This window comes from Peromyscus leucopus, chromosome 3, assembly GCF_004664715.2.
Source record: "Peromyscus leucopus breed LL Stock chromosome 3, UCI_PerLeu_2.1, whole genome shotgun sequence".
NCBI classification, from domain to species: Eukaryota; Metazoa; Chordata; class Mammalia; order Rodentia; family Cricetidae; genus Peromyscus; species Peromyscus leucopus.
In genome coordinates, this window is record NC_051065.1 from 54,211,145 (window position 1) to 54,237,322 (window position 26,178).

Below are 26,178 nucleotides of genomic sequence, written 5' to 3' on the forward strand. Positions count from 1 at the left end.
AACAGAGATGATTAAAGACATGCATTAGACATCATCTCCACTGGGTACTCTCAGTGACATGAACACAACAGCTAAATTGAGCAATTACAAAGTTAAGTGTAACTTAGAGAGCATCTTTCTCCTTTAGAAAACAGTTGACATCAAGTTAGTTTAGCTTGTCTGAATCACTCAGTGGCTAGCTTCAAACTGTTTTGTCTTGTGAAACCTTTTGAGAATGGACAGACTAGAAATCTGGCATGGTATGCTACTCAAAAATTTTAAAATGTATTACACAATATTAGATCGTGTGTGTGTGTGTGTGTGTGTGTGTGTGTGTGTGTGTATACATACACATACATATGCCACCAAACAAGCATATCCCTTCTAAACACCACTGAGAAATATACCTGCATCAACAGGAGCCAAAAGAAACCAGGAAAAGAGGTACCTGGTTCCTTTCCAGAGCTATTTGTAGGTAGCAAAGAGGAAATTAGCTCTGACTTTTTTAGAGAGGAAGAACAGAGTGGGTCTGGGGGGAAAGGGGTGATTTCAGTGGCTGCTTGTAACAGCACTGTGATTACGGGATAGTAGAGTGGAGTGACCTTCCACGGACAGCGCTTCACGCACACTGCTCAAATGTAACACCAGGCCCACACCACCCCTAACAGGGTGAGCTTGTATTTGTGCAGAGTTCGGAGACTGAACATGTGTAATTTTATAAGGAGTTAAGACAATATTTTAAATAAAAATACAAGTGAAAAGCATACCTTTGAAGAAAAAGGCAAAGCACATGATAAGATTCCCACCTGCACACTGCTTCTATTGCCCACCCGCCCCCTGCTGCTCTGCACCAGCTGTGGGGATGGGCACATGATCAGCACTAGAGGGCACAAGCAATGAGCCTTCAAGGGATCTCAAAGACTCTGGCTGTGGGCCTTTATTTCATGGAACAATTTATCTCTGTGAATTGCATCCACTCCTTTTCCACTTCTAGGCTGCAATTGTGGTTACTCAAAAAATAATAACTTCACAGGACACTGATAATAAATAACTGCTTCCAAAATTTACAGTCTTCCTAATGACCATCTGATTGCTAGCCCTAACAGGACAGAGATGATCTCAGTGCTCTCTTCCTGCCAAGAGCTTGCTTTTCCTTATTTGCTCCCATCCCTCCACTCGCACATCTAAACTGGCTTTCTTCTTTATCCACACTAGTGTCCCTCAGCCTCTACTTTCCATCTGCACACTTCTGAATTGAGCTTCCCAGAAAGCATCTACTAGTGGCTAGCGTGATGCTGCAGCACTTGCTGCTCTTGCAGAGGGCCTGGGTTCTGTTCCCAGCACCTACAGGGGGCGGACAGCCACTTACAACTCCAGTCCCAGGGACCCCACATCTTTTGGCCTCCACAGGTACTATGCACACACACAGTAAATATACACAAATGTAGGAAAATGAAATATACATGAAATAAACCTTATTTTATAGTAATTAACTAATTAATCTCAACTTCTTAGAAATCTATAATTGCTATCTCTCATCTTTCTCTTTTCTGGAATAACTGTCATCCTTATTACCTCTATTTTCTATTTCAATAACTTCTATTATTCTTTCTTTAGATAGTTTTATTAGCTTTTATCCAGTTAAAGGAAAACTGTAACTAAGAGAAGTTGCTGGAAAGAAGACAAAAGGAATTGCTTTCTGTTCTGGAGACTTAGTATTGCCATCTTCCAGGGGGTTGTATTTCTAGGGTATAGTATGAAGCCATATGATATGAGCCATTTGGCTTCTCATATTCCATAGAGGGAAGCTGAGATGAGTTCTACCCTAGAATCTCAAAGTAAGAGAGATACAGTGTGAACAGAACTCAAACATGGCTCTGACACTCGGAGCATGCTCCACTAGATGACAAGCGCCCACACTCATGTTCAGACTGGCTCTGCATCACCCAGCAGCTGCCGCTATCCTGGGTACTTACTCTGGGATGTAGAGAGGTTGGCAAAAGCTGACTTTGTTCGGCCGGCCAGCCATTCCAGGCTCTCGTGCATGTTGGCCAAAGCTTTGAGGTCACTGACATCACGGAGAATGTCTTGTGGAGGTATAAGTTTGTCACCGAGATTCCCAATTAGAACTTCAGATTCCTTGCCAAAGGCTGCCCTGAAAAACAAATCAAAGACACACCTCACTTACTGTTTGGTAAAGGCTCGGGACAGGTTTCATTCACTTATTTTAAAAAGACTCCGAAGCAAATAAAATATAAGCATTAATCTATGTTGTGACAGAAAATCTAGGAACAAGCACAAAGTAGCGCAATGCAGGGATCCTTTAACTCACGGGTTTCCCAGAGCCTACTGTCTTCAAACACTCTTAAGGGTGTGAAAAAGTTGCAACATGGTGCAATAAAAGAACTCTGGAGATCACATGTTCAGACACAGCAGGGATGACATTTTGAAAAACAAACTTCTCTATTTGTACAAATCTTTTCTCCTAAGAGGGGAAAGGGTAGAGGGAGAGAGAGATGGGGAGGAGAGTACTGCTAAAGTGAGAACAGGTGACTAGGAGCTGGTTACACATGGTGGATAAGCAGAGCTGACACCAGAGGAAGTGGAAAGAGGTGCCTGGGGCCTTTTCTCAGTCCTAAGGCTTTTAAAACTCAAATCACCTCAGTGAACAGATGTGAGGGCTCTATTTAAATGTAAAACCACAATTTAAGCTTTGAGTAAATAATGAGTAGTAACATAAAATATAATAAAAAAGACTCTTAATGGACATACAGGCACTTAAGATCCAGCATCAGAGCAGGTGTTCACTGTGACAGAAACCCTGCTGTGAATTAAATGCTGTTAAAGATATCTGACATTAAATCATCACTCATGATAAACTTCATTTCAACAGAGGGTTATGTTCTTAAAAGGAAGAGTTACAGGTGATTGGCTGATTTGGATAAGTTGTGGCTAAAACAAATGAATGGAAACACATGAACTATGAACCAATGGCTGAGGGGGCCCCCAACTGGATCAGGCCCTCTGAATGGGTGAGACAGTCGATTGGCTTGATCTGTTTGGGAGGCATCCAGGCAGTGGGACCAGGTCCTGTGCTCAGTGCATGAGTTGCTGTTTGAAACCTGGGGCTTATGCAGGGTTGCTTGGCTCGGCCTGGGAGGAGGGGACTGGACCTGCCTGGACTGAGTCTACCAGGTTGATCTCAGTCCTCGGGGGAGGCTTTGCTGTGGAGGAGGTGGGAATGGGGGGGTAGGAGGGGGGAGAACAAGGGAATCCGTGGCTGATATGTAGAACTGAATTGTATTGTAAAATAAAATAAAATAAAAAGTTGTGGCTAAAGAGGCAATAAAGCACATTGGACTGTGCATATGAAATGTGTTAACAAGTATGTTCATTGTGTTAACAAGCTCTACCTGTGATCTGAGAAAAGATATTAGGGTGACTGACTCCCCAAATGACACACATCTAACTAGTTTCCAAGTGATGTTTGGGTAAAAATTGTGCTCCAGCTTCAAAGTGGGAAACCCAGGTGTGAAGCAAAAGTCTGCTGCTTTGCTGAAGGTGGGATGTTGGACTTCCCTGTATGATGTATCTGGTGGTAATGGTACTGACTTCTTCTGAAGTAAAGTGAGGATTAGGTGAGGTGATTTTGAAAACTTTTCATTGGGAAAATATCAGTAATCATGAAAGCAAAATGTTAGTAAATTCAATGGCCATCTCCCAGTTTCACCACCAGCAACTCAAAGGAACCGTGTTTCCTCTGTCCTCATCCCCTGCCCAGGAATATTTAAGTGCACAACACAATGCTTGGGATCTAATAGAAATCATAACATTTTAGTTATTATTTTTTATGGCCATTGAGAAGGCTAGTTATTTACAATCAACTCAAGGTATGAGCTGATAAATGCACTTAAGTAGGTAAGAGTGAGCAGTGGGAACTAATTCTCAAGGGGTAATACTACAAATGGAAACTTCTAGCACTACAGTTACTCTAGAGGTGAATTACTGTGATAAAAATCCCTGGTCCCCTACCTAGCACTCATTATTCTAGTCCAACCTGGTAAAAGGCCCTTCATATTGCTATAGTTGAAAGTGTGCCCAATGTCAAAACAATGAAACAAGCAATCTCACTAAATTTCACTGTCCACTTGCAAATGTGGTACTGAGTGCCATGTGATATGAATTCGGAGCTGTTTAGGAGACAGCTCTCTGGAGTAATCATGGTAAATCAGGACTAATTTTGCCTACTTCCTTTCTGGCATGTAGCCATAACAACTGAGCTACAGTGGCTCTTCTCAAATATCAGGAGACCTTGAGAGTAGAAGTCACTACTAAGAATGACAGAGCCTAGAGGTAAGATGGTTCAAGCATACTGTGACATCACAGGTACCACACTTCAGCCCCAGACAATATGCTCTGGGCTTCATGTCAGAGGAGAGAAAATAAAGGCTGTTATTTCTACTTTGCTAGTAGCTGCTAAATGCAATTTTTAACGGACACAATCATCTAATTAGCATAAGTGAGGCTATCCTCATAAAACTTCCTCTGAATTTTGCTGTCCCTAAAATCTAGTTACTGAAAAAAAGCAAAACTAAGTCTCCTTCATGATGTGAGGCCAGAAAATATCTATAATGTCTTCCCTTGGGCCAAGTTGCAAAATTTACTTTTCTTAATATGTCCTTATAAATCAACTTTTCCAATCCCTTAATCATCTTTGATAGATATAACACAAAAAATGTCTCTGAGCTGGGTGGTTAAAAAGCAAAAGGGGAGGCAAAGGGCTTTGAAAGCCAGGCTTGGAGCCATTTTTATGCATGTGGGTCTAACTCTGGGTGGAATGTGACAATCAAGACAAGTGTATTTATGCAGAAGTCTAATCCGTGTGTGCAGGTCTATGGGCCCCAGGCATGTCTGTGTGTGCTTCCAGGGCTGAACGCTGGTCCTCTTCCTTCTGGATCACTGAGACTTGCTTAACCTCCTCAGACAGGACAGCAATAGACTTAGAAAAATACAAACTGCCTCATGTTGAATACACAGCAGATACCTCATTTGACAGGAATCTGTAATCACTCCCTAACAACCTGGAAGACATATCGAAACTATGACACAAGAATAACTGAATGACAGCTATAACCATTTCACATACAAAATCATTCCTTTGAGGATTTGTGCATGTGTGAAAGAGTGTGCTGGAAGGTTTTTGTGTGTTACAATAACCTTAGAGTAATGGCTAAAGTTGCCTGACTGCAGATTCATTTTCTAAACTCTCTGATTTATTAAATTGTACCATATCTACACTATGAAGTCATTAGAAATTATTCAGTGGAGAACTCTTAATATCACAGAAAATGTTTGGTGTAGCTTATTTTTATGGATGACATGCAGTTGGGTCAATCAAAACTATTATTACATTGTGCACACAGTGTAATCTAGGAATCCCAGGAAAGGAGGCAGGAGGACACAAGATTCACAGACACTAGAACAAAATTAGGAGGAGATGCAGAGATGATATGATGTATAGCCAGGGACAGGAAGGAGAACTCACAACTTCTATGTTCAAGGAACTGATCTCTAGGAAGAGCCCCCTTCATAGCCAGCTGGCCAATAAGCTCACACCACCCATGAAACTGAAGAAACATGGTAAGCCTCTTAAGCTTAAATTTTACCATACTTTTTTTTAAATCGTTAAAGACCTTGATCTGACAAGGATTCATTTAAGAGAATTTTTCCACGAGTGTTAAATCTGTTTAACTTAATTTTAACACACAATTATACTCTTTAAAGAAGTCTATCTGACAAGAATTCATTTCAAAGAATTTTGCAAAGGATGCACAAAATTGTCTCCATTTAGAACTTAAATAATTCTGTTATCTACTGAAAGGAAAAGGAAAAAATCTGCATTTTCAGCAGGCTACATGGAATTATGAAAGAAACATCATAAACGGTTTCAAAAGTGATTGATTTGAAGATCTGGGCTGTATCAGACATGGCACATACCCATTTCTGTCTCCTTCCCTGTGCCTGTTCCCTAGTCTTTTACTGCTGTTTCCTAGGGCTGAGCTCAGCTTTGAGGTCGTACAGATCCTAGAGCACGCCGCCTGAAGGGCAAGCACCACTGTGTTAAAATATGAACAGGGAAGGGCAAAGACCCATGCTTGTGGCTATGCAGATCAACGCTTTCCTTCCTTCCTGGTCTGCCAGGTCCATATGGAGCAGGCACCTGGGGCATGAGTTTGCCTTCCTTGCCTGAACGATTTATACCAGTCCCTCTGTTATGTCTACTTAGGGTCTTATTCATAGTCACAGTATCTTGTTGAACAATGTTGGTGACCAGAATGTAATAGTACAGACTCCTAGTCTTCCCTTCTCCAACCATACACTCACAATCATCCAGACGGAGCTAGCAAGCAGCAAGATGGCCTGGGCAGAATTCAGCTCTTATCAATTGGAAAACAACTTATAATGCTGGTGTGCTGGGAAACCTGACCCAAAGACCAATCACATTATATCCCTTACTAACAAGAAAAGATGAGTCTGGGGATTTGGGATTAAAGGTAGAAAGGATCCCTTCTCTCATTAGACTATTACTCATGGAACTTTTGCTCTTTCCCCTTCAGCTTTGAGCTAAGCCAGCCTGGTGGTACCCAGGAAGGAACGCTTCTGCTGGAAGACACATGGTGGCTGCATTAGTTGGAAGGAGAGCTTGCCATCAGGCTGCTTTGAACTTTTCACATATTCACAGTAAACAGCATGGTAAAGTAATAATATCCAGACAAAGGCAGGTTCATTAGGAATTCAGGTCTCTAAGGAACAAGGGCTAGAAATAAAACAGGGGAGAGATCTGGCCAGCTGAGGCACTGGCAACAGGCAAGGGCAATATGGAGCAGGTGGCTGCAGTCTAGGATCCTTACTCCTGCTGTCTTGCTTTCAGGAGAGAAAGACAACCACAACAACTCTGTATGCCAGGACAGGTAGCACATGATTGTTTGTGCTTTTACTTCATCTACTATTTTATTAATGTTGAATATATGGACAAGGGTTCCAGTCTCCTCAGAGTCTTGCTGAACTAGCTACTTCATGATTTTTGTTTCTTTGTACTTAAATAATAATCATCCTTATGGGTGTGGCAGAGGGTTGTAAAGACCCCATACTTGAAATGAATATAATGACTCAAGAGACTAGCCAGGGCAATGCTGGAGAGCTCACCCTGGTGGTGAAGATGGGAGACAGCTGGAGGGCTGACCAACCTTGCAACTACCCAGGTCCAGAATCAACATCCACCCCATCTATGATCTGCTGAAGCACATGAAGGGACCAGTTCTGCAGTCCCAAAGTTGAAAGAGCACCATTACACAGGGCAACAACAGGACAGCCAAGAGGAGTCCCAGTGAGGGCCCAGCATCCACAGTGTAGCAGAAACCGGAGGTCTCAAAGCAGACCAATGACTCTGCAGTGAACACTTGCAAGGAAAGATATATGGATAAAAGGGTTTACTGTGCGACTCAGTGTGCCATACTATAGCTTCTGTGATGAGATTCTCCCTTAAATTATATATATATATATATATATATATATATATATATATATATATATATATATATAAAGTAGTTGCAAGGGCAGAGGGCAGATAAAAAGGGACCAGAGAATTAATGGGATTGAAATTCATGATGTGAAAGACACAAAGAATAAATAAAAAGAGAGTTTAAAAAAAAGACTCTCGGCCGGGCAGTGGTGGTGCACGCCTTTAATCCCAGCACTCGGGAGGCAGAGCCAGGCGGATCTCTGTGAGTGTGAGGCCAGCCTGGGCTCCCAAGTGAGTTCCAGGAAAGGCGCAAAGCTACACAGAGAAACCCTGTCTCGAAAAACAAAACAAAACAAAACAAAACAAAACAAAAAAAAGACTCTCAGGTGATTCCAGACTGTGTCAGTTGACAAAAGTAGCCATCACAGTGTGGAAGCAACAGCAACTTTACTGATGATGGGAACCTAAATGTCACAGTGAAAGACACCTCAGTGGTCTCTACAAACTGTATTAAACTAAACAATACTTATATTATATGACCTAATAATACACTCTTGCTTTAACCAAAATGTTATATCCATACAAAACCTCATGCATGGAATTTTTAGTACCTTACCCATAATGACCAAAACTAGGAAGCAACCAAAATAGTCTTCAGTGGGTGAATGTATTCTATGTAATATTATATACTGTTTATGAAAAAAGAGCTATTGAGCTGTGTTGGTCAGCTATCTGTCACTGTTGAAAATCCCTAAGATAATCACCTTATTAAGATAAGAGGCTTATTATGGTTTAGTTTTTGAGGTTTCAGTCTATGAGAGGTTAGCCCCATTGGTTTTGGCCTATGGCAGCCTGTAACCATAATCTCAGGCAAAATCATTTACCTAGCCAGGAAACAAGTGGGAGGGTTAGAGAACAGGCCCACAGTCTCCTTCTTGGGCACACTCCCATCACCTGAAGGCCTCCCATTTGGCCTTACCTTTTCAGTTTCTACCACCTTTCTACCAAGCTAGGGAATGGGCTTTTAATGTGCAATTTTAGGGGGCATTTATTCAAACATGAAGCACAAGTCAGGAAAAGGCACAGGAGAACTTGTTAGGACACATCAGTGAGTAAAAGGAGCCGATCTGGTGAGGCTGCATTCTGTATCTCTGCCATATTTAACATTCCAGAAAACACAGCACTATGAGAGCAGAGGGAAAAAGTCCTACCATCAGTGGGGTTTAGGAGGAGGGACAAACAGGCAAAGCACAGAAAATGTTCTGCGGGATGTTAACATGTGGACACATGTTATTCTACATTTGTCCAAGAACACACACCACCAAGGTTGAACCCCAAGGTAAACTACATGATGTACCAATACAGGTTCACTAACACAAATATGCCAGTCTGGTGAGGGGTGTTGATAACGGAAGCTGTATACATGAGTGAGCAGGAGGTGTCCTTAAAACTGCTCTAGAAAATAAAATGTATGTACACCTAAGAAAAGAAGAATGAGTATCAGAGCGGACCTTTCTAAGATCTGCCATTCCTCCCTTCCTTTTCTGTGGTTCTCATGGACATCAGAAAAGTGGAGCACAACCTTTGCTTGCTGTCTGCAGATTCCCAGGTTCTGAAATCAGAGGCCTTGGTAGAAAACTGAATGGCAAAGGGAAAGAGAAGCCCTGCAGTCCCCGTGGTGTCAGTTCTTTGCCTTGCAGCTGTGGCCTCTCTACCCTACTGTGCCCTCACTTCCTCATGTTCAGCTATCAGATGGTGTGGAAGTAATGGAGTCTGACCATTACTGTGGTAACACTAACATCTCCTGTGTGGTACTCAGATCCTGACTGACCCCAGGAACCAATGCCTGCATGAAGTTCACTGTGAGATAAGCACCTGAAGTGGGCTTCCCAGGTTGGACTTGGATTTATGTAAGATTCAATATGGATGCCTATTTTAATGCTATTGAATTCTTTTTGGGTGATTCTGTTGTGTGGATGAAGAAACTGAAGCACGTTAATATAACCTATTAAAAATCACCGAGGTTTAATCTGGCAGAGCATAAACTAAAGAAAGTTAGCGAAGGCCAGGCCACCTGCCTGGATCCTAAACCTCCAGATTGCTCTCTTAAGACGTGACAACGACACCTGTTTCAGCACTTCTGCTCTTTACCATCACTCCGTCTGCAGCCTTTTAATTTGTTCTTGTCAAAAATGATGGGGACAGAATATTTCTGATGGTTTTTAATCAGGTTTTTCCAAAAGTTGTTTTTCTAAAATCATCTTCACCAAACACTCATAAATAGAAAGTAATAGAATTGTTCCGATACCTTGGTTATGATATTATTTTTCTCCAAGTCTAACCTTCAACAGTTCTCACCCATGTGTTTCCTGATACACTATCATGTGAGGAGCTGGTTTTTACTTCAGGAAATAACTAACCCTCTCTAGATGTCTGTCTCTTCTCTCAGTAATTTTCCATTTGTTTTCTTTACCCATTCTTCTTCCTCCACTTTAAAAAATCACAATGGAGGCTGAGGAGCTGGCTAAACTGGTAAAGCACTTGCTGTGCAGGCCTGAGGATCTGAGTTCAGATCGCCAGCATCCATACAAAGAAGGTAGGTAGTGTACCTAGTGTATCAATCGGCCTGTGTACTTAGTGCTGTGGAGGCAGATACAGGAGGACTCCAGGGGTGTGCTGGCCAGACAGTGTACCTGGCCTGGCGAGCTTTGTGAGAGCCTGTCTCTAAAAATAAGGTGGAGAGCAATTTGGGAAGACACTTGATGTCAACCCATGGCTTCCACTGTCAACCCATTGCACATTACCTGGTCTCTCTCCCTCCCCCACGTGTGTGTGTGTGTGTGTGTGTGTGTGTGTGTCTGTCTGTCTGTCTGTCTGTCTGTCTGTCTTTCTCCACACACACACACACACACACACACACACACACACACACACACACACACACTATACTTTTGCCTGGCTAGATGAGGCTATGTAGTGTCCACGTGTACAGAGCCTGAACTGGGAAGGGGACTTACCGGTCATATGTGGGAAAACACCAGCAGCTTTTCTTTCTTGTACTTTGCTAGAGCCTGAGAACACTATTCATTTTATTGTATTTTTTCCAGTTAAAGAAATAACAGGGTTCTAGGGTTCTACTCATTCAGGGTAATAGCCAGAAATTCACATGGCTGCAGTGAAGGCCTGGGTGGTTGGGGATGCCTGGTTTTCCCCTTGTGCCTTTAAATCAGCTTGTTTACTGGACACAAATCACTAGACTTTAATGATTTATGATGCTGTGTCCACCTTAAATACTGCAACCATATTCCCATCTTTAAGTAACTAAGAATTTACTTTCTATCTCTATGGATTTCCTCATTTTGGAGATTAATGTGTAATTTCTACTCATATCCAAGGTCACTGTTTTCTTTCACTTATCACATTTTCAGGGTTCATCCATATTCAAGGATATAGCAGTACTTTAATATTTTTATATTAGCAAATAAGAATGTGTCATGATCTAGTACATTCATGTATTCAACATGTGGATATATGTAAGTGGTTTTCAACTTTAAGTAATTACCATGCTGCTGCTAAAACCATTAGTGTGCATGATTTTTTAATGTTTTTCGAGACATAATCTTGCTATATGTTAAATATATACACATATACATATATACAATCTTGCCTGTAGCTTAGGCAGGCCTGGAACTCACAATGTTTCATTTGCCTCCCGAATGCTGAAACTGGAGAGATGTTACAACCTTTCTTCCCTGCCCCGCACTGCGAATTAACTCAGGCATTGGTCTGGTTAGGTAAGTACTCATTCTGCCCCCCTATTTTACTCTTAGTTTTGATCTAAGGTCTTACTAGATTTCCCAGGGTCTGAACTAGCTTTAGGATTCTCCTGCCTCAGCTCCAGAGTAGCTGGGATTGTAGGCCTGTGCAAGCATGTGTAGCTGCAATAGTTTCCTGTATACATTTTGTATAGATGTGTCTTCACTAGTCTTGGTGCATACATCTAAAAATAGACTAGCTGGACTGCACAGCAATGTAACCTTTAACCTTTGAGGGAATGTTTAAGGGTTCAATACTCTATGTCCTTGCAGCACTTGTTATTATCTTCTGCCCTTTAAAATTACAGTGCTGATCTGGGGGAGCAGTAACTTGATTTGCATTTTCTTGACAGCTAATGATCTTTTTGTGTCCCTGTTAACCATCTGTATTATGTTCTTTAGAGAAATGTCTATTCTGAGTCTTTGTTCATTTTTTAAAACTAGGTTGTCTTGTTATTACAGAGTTATTATTTTTTAGCAGAAATTTACTGCAAATTTTCCTTTATGTAAGCCCTGTCCTATACTGCATCATGGGTTCAAAGCCACCTTGTAGCAATGAGCATAGCCATGCTCAGAGTTGGGTTTCTAAATAAAAAGTCACACTCAGTAAAAAGGAACCAGAATTCTTGGGAGAGACAGGCTTAGGATATTTTGTGGTGATTAAAGATTAATGGGCTCATGTCAGAAGAAAAAATATATCTTTGTCTATATTTCAGACAATTTGAGATCACACCTCAAAAGAGTAAAAATAATAATGACTTTGTCTTAGCTATGAAAGAGGAAATGGTATTGAATTGGCTCCCCGGCCATGGGCCAACCACAAATGGGAGAAATAAATTAAACAGCTGTTTAGATACTGAATAATAGGCAACAAACTATGATGCCTGAGAGAAGGAAAGCAAGGAAGTAGCCATCCCAGCTCACCACTGGGTGACATTATCTAGATTACAGTGCAGGCAAGTATGTATGTCTTTGTGTGTGCATACACATGTATACATTCATTTGCACTATATATATGTGTGTGTGTGTCTGCGATACACCTTTGAAGTAATAATTATAGTATATATCACTAATGTACAGAGGAATATACATCCATTACAATAATACCTTTGGAAAGTGATGAGGACAAATGACATTCTGGACCATTTTAACAAGTACAATAAATTTAAACGAACTGAATTCATTTTGGAGTGTATCACCTGACAATAAAAGAATCACATTACAAACCAATAACAAAATGTATCTGGGATATTGCCACATATCTGAAATTTAAGGACCATCTTTCTAAGCACTCTCAGCTCACAAAGGGATCACCAGAGAAAGAGAAAATGCTTTGAACTGAATGATAAGGAAAACACAATATGTCAACATTTGTGGGACACAGCAAAAGCAGAACTTAGTGAGGAATGTAAAACTGTAAATGTGCACATCAGAAAGGAAAAAACAGGATCAGTGATGCCAGTTCTCACCCTTAGGTGCTGTCTTACAGTGCTATACAGAGTATATTAACCTGAAGTTAGCAGAAAGTGAAAGTTAGAGAAACAAAACATCTAATCAGCACAGTTAATGAAACAACAAAAAAGGTTCATTATAAAAATCAATAAAATAAAAAACCCTCAATTACTCATAAATTGATAAAACTGGAGCTTGGTGATGAATGTCTAGTGAAATCACACCCACTGCCTACACATTGAAATGAAGCTGCGTTACTGGAACACAACTGCTCTTGTTATCTGTGTGCTGTGGACTATGGTTATAGTCACACTACAATAGCAGAGTAAAGCAGATGAAAATGAAACTCACAAAGCCAAAAACTACCTACACTTTCCTGGAAAGAGATGGAAAGCTTTTGTCCTAAATGAACTGATGAATAAAAAAGTGAGGGGATACATACTACTAATATCAGAAATTAAATGGCGGCTTCTACCACAGATCCTGTGGTAGGGGGACATATGGGAATATTCAAACCTATCTTAGGTCCTTGACTTCAGTAACTTAGATCAAAGAAATGAATAAATTCCCTGAAATGTTTAATTTACAAAAGGGATTCAGAAATAATAGGATCTATAAATATACACATATGCATGCATATTTGAAGAGACCAAAATAGTAACTAAAGGTCCTCAAAAGGAAAAAAAGAACAGATGGCTTCACTATAGAATCCTATCACACATTTAAAGAAAAAAAAATACTAGTTTTATGTAAACTCTTAGAGCAACATATAAAACACAAAATGCTGACAAAGTGAAGCAATGAGGACTCCTAGAAATTTCATATAATGTTAAGTATGCTTTGATCCTATGATCTAGCCACTCTTCTTCCATAAAGGCATATGAACACCTAAAGATTTTTATAAGAATTAAAGTGTAAGATAGTATCTGTTTTAGTTATGACAAAATAAGACTGCACACAACTCAAATACCTGTTAATGTAAGTGTGGGGAAAAAACTATACTATATCCATACCACAGAATACAACTCAACCATAAATATAAATTACTAATGAGAACAACTGTTACTACTCTAGAGGTGGTAGGAGCTGGAGAATGGAGCCAACAAATGAGACAGACCAAAGTCACATGCAATAGCCAAGTTTATTCAGAGCCTCAGACAATTTATACTGAGGGTCAAGAAAGCTCACCTGAGTCAAGTTCTCATGAGTTCAAGCTCCTGGGCAATCACAAGGACAAACCACACATGGCAAAAACTTTTCACAAAGATACAATTGAGTAATAACACCAAGCAGTAATGAGTAATCTGAAGTAAACTCACTCCTACCCACTACACCTGGGAGGAGCATGAAAACACTTTCCAAAAACAACTCCATGTTTGGAAGAAAGAAACTGAGGTCCTTGTCTTGTTTTCTCACAAGCACTCAGAACTCTCCTCACATGACTCCATTCCTGGACTGTGTTCTGACAAACTATAATGTGGAAGAAGCTCAAGCCAGTAGGACAAGTGAAACAAAAGATACTGAAGAGTGTGCTCAGTATGAGTCTTTTAACATAAAATTCTAGAATAGGCAAAGCTAATCTATGGTGAAGGGATCAGAACTGTAAATGCCTCCAATGAGGAAAGGAATTGTTCTTGGAGTAATGGATAAGTTTTACATATTCATTGGAGTATAGGTTATGTGTGTATGTGTGTATGTGTGTGTGCATGTGTGTGCGTGTGTGTGTGTGTGTGTGTGTGAGAGAGAGAGAGAGAGAGAGAGAGAGAGAGAGAGAGAGAGAGAGAGAGAGAGAGAGGTGGGGAGAGGGGGAGGAGAGAAGGGGGAAGAGAGGGAAAGAGAGGGAGAATATGTCAAAACTCATTAAACTGCAAACTAAGGTCAGCTGTATTTCACTGTATTTACATGTATTTTAGTAAGGACATAAAGAGAGGCTGTCCTGGTAATAATGTAATGAATTTAAAAAAATGCATGCCTACAACAAGTAAGTGCGTGAGAAAGAGAAAGAAGAGGAACAGAGAACATGTTCCTCACGGAAGAATCTCAGTGATGTTTCAGACAAAATTTATCAATGGCTGTAGAGACTATTGGTGAATGATTGCTAGAAAAGCAGAAAACCTCAGGGTCTCAGGGTCCCACCTAATTAATAAGCAAAGGAAGTAAGAGCATCTTTCCACAGGTGAGGCCTGCTTGTCATCAACTTAAACAAATGGTGGCCAACACAGCACAGCCAGGCTTCAGGTGAGGTGACACAGTGGGAAGCCTAAAATATCATCTATGTGATGCTCATGACTGAACTGTTTATGTAGGAATCAGTAACTGAGTCATAAATACAGACATCCACCTGACCTCTGGCCTGGATTCTTATCCAAGAAATCCACAGCATGAACAACAGGGGCTGATGAGACTGGCAGGAGAGTGGGAACTTAATGTGTGAATCCTGACTGGATAGTGGACTTGAAATGATAGAGGTCACACTTTCTGGAGAATGAGTAGGGAAGTATGACTGTAGACTGTATATTTGAATGAATAATGGCCATGCAAAGATACCTATGTCTTAACTTCAGGAACTGTGACTAAGTTAATTGAAATGGAAATAGAATGTACCGGTTAGTTGTGGTTTTTTTGTTGTTGTGGATTTGTGTGTGTGTGTGTGTGTGTGTGTGTCAACATAAGGAAGAGTCACCTAGGAGAGGGAACTTCCTTTGAGAAAATGCCTCCAACAGACTGCAAATCTGTGTGTGTGAGGGGAAGATTTTCTTGAATAATGATGTGGAAGGGCCCAGCCCATGATGGATAGTGCACCTCTGGGGAGGTAGTCCTGGGAGAGATAAGAAAGCTGGCTGAGCAAGCCTTGGAGAGCAAGCTAGCAAGCAGTGTTCATCCATGGCCTCTGCTTTAGTTCCTGCCTCCAGGTTCCTGTCCTCACTTCCCTCAGTGATGAACTTAACCTGGATGTTGTAAGATAAAATAGACCCTTTCCTCCAAATTGCTTTTCATGGTGTTTATCACAACCCCTCCCCAAAAGCAAACTAGGACAAGGAAATTTACAGATAAGATTAAGAAGACTGAAGACCATGAGCTAGACAGATTATCCTGGATTATGTGAAATGCCAAGCCTTACTACAGGGTCTTCAGCAAAGGAGAACGTCTCTTGGCTGTGCTCAGGGAGAGACATGTGTTTCCATACACATTTCCCACTGATCCTTGGTTTTGGCTGTCAAAGAGCAGCAACCAAAAGGGAAAACTAAGAGGTAAGACACAGAAGGCAATTGCTATGGTTTTCAAAAGTGTCTCTTCTACCCCAACCCAAAGAGTGCCTAGGTGTGACAGTCTCATGCTTCCTAGAGGAATTCCTTGCTAGAGATCTGTTTCTAACCAGAGTGCTCAACTTCTGGAAATGAAGATTTTTACACAAGGTATAATATATACATATGGTGAGAAGTTAATGTCCTGAATTAAAACTCAACAATATTACTAAAGTAAACAGAATTTCTTACACATAGTTTCTGCCCTTCACCTTTCAGACCCAGAAATCACAAACAAAACACAATGACCCAAAATGATGCTGTCATGGTAAATGTGGAAAATGTTTGGACAAGTTCAATCCACAAAGGCATGCACGCACACTTTTCCCCTTCAGTTCTTCTTTCTGTCCACGTACAGCATGTTAGGATGGTCTGTGTGTTGTATTCTCACTGGGGATGAGCACAGGGAAACATTGTACACAACTGAGCTTTTCCAGAAGAAAAAAGGCCAGGGTTACTAAGCTCTGGGGTAAAGGTCCAGACATTAAAGTGAAGGTACCACTGTGCTAGGGGCAGCCTCACCATCATGTGGACTCACTATCCAGAGGACACAAAAGCAGCATCTTTTGTGGAGTGAGTTGGCACAAAACACCAAGTTCAAAGAGCTGGTTCCCAATTAGAGGCTGAGATTTTAATCACAGGTCAAGGTAGGTAACTTTGTGATAAGTTCAAGTGCATTATTATGGGAGATGCATTATGTTAAAAATCCCTACTCCTATTTGACTCATCCCTGCACAATTTCTATGCAAGGAATTCTTTAAAAGTTCTCTGTAATTAGTTTTATTTTAAGCTGCTATTTTCTTCCCAGCAGTGCAACTTTTGTTCTTTGGCCTATATTACTAACAATATATGTAACAGATTAAAGAGTCACATTTTAAGTTTCTGTTAATTTCCAATTTTTACTTTGTGAAACAGGGTCTCACTATGTAACCCTGGCTGGCCTGGAATAGGCTATGCCGACAATGCTGGCTTGGCCTTAAACCTGGGGTGAGCCCCTCTACATCAAAATGCTTGGATTACAAAGTGTGCCACATGGCCGAATTTCTACTTGCAAATGTAAAACTGCAGTGCAGACTGTTATGCACAACTACCATGTAGCAAGTTTGATGTGTGTCATCCAACCAATAATGAGAAGTAAAGACTGGTCAGAAATACACACCTCTGGCATCAGTGTGGAATCCTGATTTGATCTTGGAGCTGGATGGTTTCAAAACCTATTCTAGGCAGTTTCTGTTTTTTATTAAAGTGTTGAACTGGAGATTTCAATGGAAGATGGTAATCATCAAAGAACCAATCAATTTTAAAAAATGAGGTGACTTTATAAAGAATGTCCTTCTGATGCATAAGTGATACATCTTTACAAGCAATGTGCTATAAATGTAACACACTGAAACTAAAGCTTTAAGTAGTAACAAAGAGTAGTAAATTGTGTTTGAAGTTTATGTAGCCAACCTTCCTGCCTCTACCTCTGAGTGATAATGGAGTCACAAGTGTGCCCCATCATGCTCAGTTACTCTGTGCATTCTATCAACTGAGCTGTATTAATTCTCTTAAATCCCTTTTTACTGCCCCCACACCCTGTTCCTCTCTGATATGCTAGTTTAAATGAATAAATACACATACCTACAATCACTGAAAAGAAAACCCACACACCCAGCCTATATGTTGTAGGCACATAGGTTGGTTGACACATGAATAGAAGGATTTGAAGAGTGGGCAGAGTAAGGCAGGATCATGGGCTCATCTCAGGCTTTACTCCATATGTTCTGTATCTCTTCTTTGGTACCAAGCAGCCAAGTACATGGATGCATCCATGGGCAGACTGAAAACTTCCATGAAAACAGACACAGGTCACAATAAGCAAAAATCAACTGTTAACAGTGTGTTACTTAAGGATCATACTTTAGTGCACTGACTCAACTTGCAGTACAAGTGCATTCACAAGTTTTAAGCATGTGTTTCTAAGCTAAGCACTCCAAGCCTCGTCTCAATGTTTCCTTCATAGATGAGAAAAAATACTAGGTGTAAGCAGCAGACTCTATCTTGTTTCTTTAGTTACAGGGGATCCACATGGTCATGTGGGTTTTCTGCCAGGAGACACGATGTTACCCACTCATATAAACAGCAACCATTTCCCACCAACAACATGCTATAAGTTTCAGAACTTTGTCAGTATAGAATTAAAATAATCAAAAATCACTTGTGAGTTGGGCATGATGTACCTTGGCTTTCAACTACAGAAAGTGACTACAGGTTTAAAAGCTGATGTTGATATAGCCCTGCAGACCCTCCTCTGAAGATTCCACTGTATTGACAGCTGTGATTTTTCTTCTGGTTGTCATACAGTTTCCTTTGGAGGAACTTATGCCTTTGCTTAGCAGAGACACTTTAGAACTGACTGGAAACAAGGTCCACTAAGGGTCCAGTATTCTGGCAGCATTCAGAATAAAGGGAGAGATGGGATGAAGGAGGTAGGAAAAGACACAGAGAGATGGGAATGTGTGTGGCTATGTGAGATAGCACAGAGAAAAGAGGATGCTGCCATAAAACTGGGAGAAAAATGAAGATGCCGAGAGATGATTTTTTTCCAAGGGAAAAAAATATTAGGGTAGTGTATTGTGGAGAACCAGTGAATGGGCAATAAATAGTAATAGTAATTGAGGGTGTGTGGGAAAATATTTAAGCAGGTAAAAATTTTAACATAAAGTAGTGGTTACCATGGCTAAATAACCTATCATAATGTACACTGACATATTGTCCCACCTCTCCCCAGCTTCAGTTCTGTGTCCTAGAAAACTCACATACAATGGTTTAAGACATTTCTCCAAATTCTTCCAATGATTATATGTAGACGAAATTCTAAATGGTCTTATTAAATAAGAAACACAGAGCCAAATACAGAGTTAAAAGCCCAAGAGATCCAAGCATTAGCAAAGAGCCAAGACTACCCTATCTTACCACTCACTGCCGCCCTTCCCCCGTGAAAGAGAGAGCAAGCAAGCAAGCGCCTACTATCTACCAAGAGAAGAGAAAAAAGCTACGTGCCATGTGCTCCGGCTTGAGCCGATTCGGGATTGAATAGCTCCAGCTGCAGGTAACCGCTTGTAGCTACGGTTGAGTGCAGCTCTGATGGTGTGCAACCAGACTGGGCCGGGCCTGGGGCCTGTAATCCCTGGCCAAGCCAGCCTGTAACCACCAACAGTTTTTAATAAATTCTTGCCCCACATTGGGCGCCAAATGTAGATGAAATTCTAAATGGTCTTATTAAATAACAAACACAAGAGCCAAATATAGAGTTAAAATCCCAAGAGATCTAAGCACTAGCGAAGAGCCAAGACCACCTTATCTTACCACTCACTGCCGTCTTTCCCCTGAGAGAGAGAGGAGAGAGAGAAAGAAAGAAAGCCAGTAAGCAGCACCCATCCATGGCCTCTGCATCAGCTCCTGCCTCCAGGTTCCTGCCCTGTTTGAGTTCCTGTCCTGACTTCCTTCAGTGCTGAACAGCAATGTGGAAGTGTGGGCCGAATAAACCCTTTCCTCCCCAACTTGTGTTTTGGTCACGGTATTTTTTCACAGCAATAGAAACCCTAACTAAGAAAACTGGTACTGATATAGTAGTGAGGTATTGCTGTGACAATTATATTTCTCACTAAACAATCTGTTGAAACTGCTAATGTTACTGAACTGATTTTAGACATTTTATTCTGACCTGGTTGGGTTCCAATCACATCTTCTTCCCTCCCTAATGTGTTTGGGTTTTGGTTTTTGTGTGTGCTTAAAACACGTTTCCGCTGAGAACACCACTACCACACCAGAAAGGATCTGCTCTCTGCTCGCACCTGTGACTCCCTGACTGCCCACTGCTCACATCTGACACCCTGTCTGCTCACACCTGTGACATCCTGACTGCTCACTGCTCACACCTGTGACATCTTGACTGCTCATTGCTCACACCTGTGACACACTGACTGCTCACTGCTCACATCGGACACCCTGTCTGCTCGCACCTGTGACATCCTGACTGCTCACTGCTCACTTCTGTGACACACTGAGTGCTCACTGCTCACACCTGACACCCTGTCTGCTCACACCTGTGATATCCTGACTGCTCACTGCTCGCACCTGTGACACACTGACTGCTCACTGCTCGCACCTGTGACATCCTGACTGCCCACTGCTCACATCTGACACCCTGTCTGCTCACATCTGTGACTCCCTGACTGCTCACTGCTCACATCTGTGACTCCCTGATTGTCTGCTCACTGCTCACATCTGTGACATCCTGACTGTCTGCTCACTGCTCACACTTGTGGCTCCCTGACTGTCTGCTCACTGCTCACATCTGTGACTCCCTGACTGCTCACTGCTCACTTCTGTGACACCCTGTCTGCTCACACCTGTGACATCCTGACTGCTCACTGCTCACACCTGTGACATCTTGACTGCTCACTGCTCACACCTGTGACATCCTGACTGCTCACTGCTCGCACCTGTGACATCCTGACTGCTCCCTGCTCACATCTGTGACATCCTGACTGTCTGCTCACTGCTCACATCTGTGACATCCTGACTGTCTGCTCACTGCTCACATCTGTGGCTCCCTGACTGCTCACTGCTCACTTCTGTGACACACTGACTGCTCACTGCTCATATCCGTGACACCCTGTCTGCTCACACCTGTGACATCCTGACTGCTCACTGCTCATATCTGTGACACCCTGTCTGCTCACACCTGTGACATCCTGACTGCTCACTGCTCACATCTGTGACTCCCTGTCTGCTCACACCTGTGACATCCTGACTGCTCACTGCTCACACCTGTGACACCCTCCCTGACTCTGCTTCTGCTAGGTAGGACATGGGAGGTTTATAGGAAGTGAGGGGAGAGGAGAGGACTTGTGAAAGACATGGGCAGCATAGATGTCTGAGCTGAATCTAGAAAGCTGAGCTTGGCAGACACAAGAGGGAAAGAAGGAACAGTGGGATGATTAGAGGCTACACAAAGAAGAAAAGCTGGGAATGACCAATAAGGAGGGGTGAAATCACGAGTGGGAGTCTGAAAACATCTAGTAGGGAAAGAAAAATAGAGGTAAGCAGGCAAGTGGTTCTTCATCACCTAGCAGGGAAATTCAACCTCTACAAGTCCCATTGCTCGGCCTTAGCCTGGCTCAGCTGCTCAGACTCCATCACAGGCATCCTACCCACTATCATAATGGCTTGAAGTGGCCTTCTCAACCTCAAGGACCAAGATGGACTACATCAGAAGGGCAGATTTTAAAATGTTTTATTAAGACTTCAAATGGGAGAAAGAGAAATAGTGTTAAATTAACACCTAAATGGAAATTATTAAATAATCCCATGATCTGAAATTAAATAAAAATGCAATATATAAAATAACAAATTAATGCTTTTAAAATGATATTAACAAAATTATAATTCACAAATAACTGTCTAGAAAGATTAAAATTTTATAATCTGTATGGGAGATTTTATTTTATTTTTCATTTACTGCCCATTTTTTGCTAATAGGAGCTTTGATATAAGAATAAAGCACTGAATTCAATCATCTTGAATACTGATATGTTTGTATCTGAGTTTCTGGTTAATGGCTATCTCTTTTGTTTAATTTTGAGACTGAAGTCTGACTTGCTTGACAATGTCCCACATCTGTCCATGATCTTCATCTTGTTTAATTGAGGAGTGAAAAAAATTTTACCCAAGCATTTTCTACCCTTGCACTTAAGTTAATATATTCATGAGTCTGATTCATCTTTCCTTTCCTAATTGCATTTTAAAAGTCATATTAAGCATCCAGAGATAGTGAGATAAGTGTCTGTATTCTACAGACTAATTCGAAAGAGCTGAAGTCTTTGCCCACTGTTATCACCTCACTGCTCCTTCAGATTTGTCTAGAGATTTCCAGCAGCTGCGGTTTGCTGAGACCTTTCTATAGTTGTTGCTTACATTATATTGGGGCCTTTTTAAATTTCAAGTGCAACTTCTCAGAAAATTGTTAATGTTCTACTTTATTTATATTATTTCTGAATCTGAACATATTTCTAGCCTTGCTTCTTTCATAATTGTCTAGTCTGAGCTATGTGAAGAAACCTATCAGGGATAAGAAAGAATTGAGGAAAAAAAACAAAGTGGACTAGTTAGTGCCAGGCAGGGCTGAGGACCAGAACTCGGACCTGCCAACTTCCCAAGGAAACTACTTTCCCCAGCTTTATGAAGACAAGCTGACTTTTCCATTGCTAAGTTGGTTCCACCCATTTAATCTATCAAGTATATACTGTGCTTTGAGGATTCCACAGAAGGCAGACAAAAGGCCCACCTCCTCTGCTTTTCTTCTGACTCTTTAAATTAAACATATAGCATAGAAACCAAAATGAATAGAAGCTTAAAATGATTATAATCCACCACTGAGTACTGAAATAATATTTTTCTGTTATTTAATCATCTTGCCCCCAAAATTTCATACAATAAAAAACCCTGGACAGTGAATACACCAGTCATCTGATCCTGTGATGAGGTGTTAAAAGGTTATCATCTAGACAACTCAATTTTAAAAATACAAAAGCCACAGCTCTCCTTAGTCTCTCTTTCCTACTCAGAACCGCAGCATTTTCTTTCCCAAATTTAAGCAATTAATTTTATATATTTTTTACATTTTATCTTTCTTTCCTTCCTAACAATGATCGTCTCTATTTTCTTTGCTTTGAATAGACAAACAGATTACTTGAGAAGGAAAGAGCGAAACAATTTAAAGCACACTACTGGGTTTAATGCACTGTTCCTCCCAGACACATCTCGGCACATACTGTTTAAACACTTGCTATTGGAATGGAGAGAATCCATAAAACGCAATATATTAATAAATACAATAATTAAAATTATAGAGTCAAAGTGCCATCATGACACATGTCTGTGACATTTGCAAAAAGAAGATCTATCAGTCAAGATTATGATAATCAATGAAAATGAGGGAGCAAATAAAAAGTCCAAATTGTACATTACTGATCCAATTTTAGCCTGGCTGACCTAGTGTGGTGGCTCTGCAGGCCAGAGTACCTAGGTTTAAACCCCAGCTCTGTCACTTAACGGCTGTGGCTGTGAAGAAGTTTCTTTCTCTCAGTATCCTCATTTGTTGAATGGGAATGATAACATTTAGAGACTCATAATGCTACCCTATAGTGCCAGGCACTGACGATTCTTATTGTTTTCATTATATTGTTGATCTAGAGAATTACTTTGTATCATTTGCCATTAGTATGCTGTAATTCAAGACTAATCTGTACGCTTCATACTTACTGTTTAATTTTTATCACTTGAACATTCAGATCCTGGTCTACCAATCAAACTTACAAGTTTTCAGGACTACCTCTAGAGAAATGATTCTTATCCTTTAAAATTCAGGTTTTGGGGGTCTGATTATAATCTGCCCAACTTCTAGACAGCCCAGCCCTGTCTCTTTTACTTCTACCAACACCTTCCTGCTTCTGTTAATTACATCCCCCAATAGCAAACTCTTTCATCAGTGGATAGCTATTATCACAAAGGATACACACACACACATACACATACACATGATGACAGGTGCAAAGACAATGGGCTAGAGAGCCTGCTTTTAGCTTCTTTGGGAACAAAGGGTATTAGCTCCCCCCCCCCCATTAAAGCCCTAGCTTGACCTAGTTTTTTTCTCCTTTTATTCAAAGCTAAACCAGGAAATAATACATTTTTTTTTTTTAGTTAAAAAACAGGAATAGAAAAAGGACTCATTTGTTAATGAAGAGAGCATAGCCTTTATTCAATGCAAAGGGCACTGGATTCTATATTCATCAGTTCACTAAATAGTCTTCTGAGCTTTAAAACCTAATTATAGGAGAAGAATGACTTTTCAGTCGGTTTTGCTCATGCAGTGCTATATGGTACTTTAGTGTGCTAAACCAGGTCCTCTGTCAACTCTGCTACACTGGAGGATCAGTGAAGGGTTTCAACTTCTAATCTAGATACAGGATGGGACAGGTTAAAGGAAAGAGCCCATCAAAGCTAAAGTAAACAGAAATCAAAACTTATTCTCTCTCTTTCTTGGTTTTTCAAGACAGGTTTTCACTGTATAGCCCTGGCTACCCTGGAACTCACTTTGTAGACTAGGCTGGCCTTGCACTCAAGAGATCTGCTTGTCTCTGCCTCCTGAGTGCTGGAATTAAAAGTGTGCACCACCACCACCCAGCAAATATTTATTCTCTTATGATGCATTTCAAACCATGCAAAAATATGAGCAAATATCTCAGGCATAAATCAGCAAAATAATCCAGACACTACAGCCAAAAAAACACAAGGACAAACAAAACTAAACTATGATGGCAGAGTTAGAATGGGGCATACTTTGATGGTAGGTCTTTGGAGAACACTAGGAGAATTTGATATTTTGATCTAGTTATATGGGCATAATGATATATATTTTATTGAGACCAAAAATGAGGAAATATTTATACAATTGGCTTTTCCTTTGATTTTAATATGAAGAGTAGTCTGACTGAATGATCAAACAAGAGTAAAGAAAGCTGGATCCTTAATTCCAGTTCTTTTGAATCCAAGGCAGTGTCAAAAAAAGGCTCCATTCCTGGTTCAGCATCTCTTTTCTATAATAGAACTGTTTCCTTTTACACCGAGCTACGTAAGATTACTAATACAGCTGATTAACAATCTTTTGCGGGCATATATTACAATTAAATTCGTGTATAAAAATAAACTGAGGAACAATAAGAAGACACATGATTATTTGAAATACTAGTGCAAAAGAAATTATCATCCAGAAATTGCTTGTAATTCAACTACTGAGGTTAATACATACAGTTAAATGAATATAGTTATAAGAGAGAGTAGGAATGTGCTTACTCAGACCACTTGAGAATGTGGTAAAATGATGATTTGACAGTAATTCTGTAAAAGCATAGCACCTTGGGGCTTGCTTTCTGTATTAAGGTCAGTTGATTATATCTACTTGAGTGATAATCAATCCATCAATCATTCATTATCTCTTGTCGTGGTAGATATGAGGATATTTTCTACTATTAAAGTCAAAAGAACATAATCTCAGTTGTGGAAAGTTTAGGTTACAGGGGAATAAAGTTAAAAAATATTTTTTTTTTAACATACTGGGGAACCAGTCAGTACATCAAAGATTCCAAGGAACATTCCTCTGTGACTTTTGTATAAGCAAGTGTTCTTACACAAAATGTTCAATCCATAAAATAAACTATAAACTGTACTTATATACTATGGAGAATGAGTGGACAGTCTCTCTAGTGAAAGACTGCACTGCGCAAGGAATAAGGCAATCTGTCAAGTGGGAGAAGACTGGTTTATCTATAGCAAAGGAGTAAGAACATGGTATACAGATCACTCCTACAAATTACTAGGAAAACCCTCCATAGAAAACATAATTAAAATTAAGCAATAGATTTGAAACACACACACACACACACACACACACACACACACACACACACACACACCATGAAGGTCAATAAATATATAAAAATACACAGGGAATTTCTCACCCTAATCCATGAGAGAAATGCACACTAAATGACATCAAATTATCTCAGCGCATGTACTAGAATGTCTGCTATCAACAAATGGAAGATACCCAGTCCTGGTAACACAAAGGCCAACAGAAACTCTGACAGACCACTGTGATGGTGCAAACTTCTAGGTCTACTTTGTTTTCTAATTTTTAAGACATTTATTTTAAGTTGTGTGTGTGCAGGTGTGATGTGTGAGTGTGGTGTGAGGCCAGAAGAAGGTGTCAGATCCTCTAAAACTGGAGTTACAGACAGTTGTGGGTGCTGGGATAAAACTTGGGTACTCTGCAAGAGCAGTTTGTGTTCTTAACAGCTGAGTCGTATTTCCAGCTCCTTAGGAATACTTTAGAAAACTGATATTGTGGACCCCTCAAAATTTGCACACACTATTACCCAGCAATTCAAGTCCTGACATATATTTAATAGACATGCATACACATTTCATTTCAACATTTAATTGTTGTGAAATATTACTTTAACTATGTAAAGGTATGCTACATGTTTATGCTGCATTT

General features: G+C 40.5%; 1 protein-coding gene across 1 annotated transcript in view; it reads right to left on the minus strand.

Annotated features, from left to right (window-relative positions):
• Exoc4 (exocyst complex component 4) overlaps nucleotides 1–26,178 on the minus strand; it is a 754,883-nt gene that overhangs the window by 113,955 nt on the left and 614,750 nt on the right. Inside the window, exon 14 of the mRNA XM_028866155.2 lies at nucleotides 1,956–2,134. Coding sequence (XP_028721988.1) covers nucleotides 1,956–2,134 — 179 coding nt within the window. The remainder of the gene's footprint in view (nucleotides 1–1,955; nucleotides 2,135–26,178) is intronic.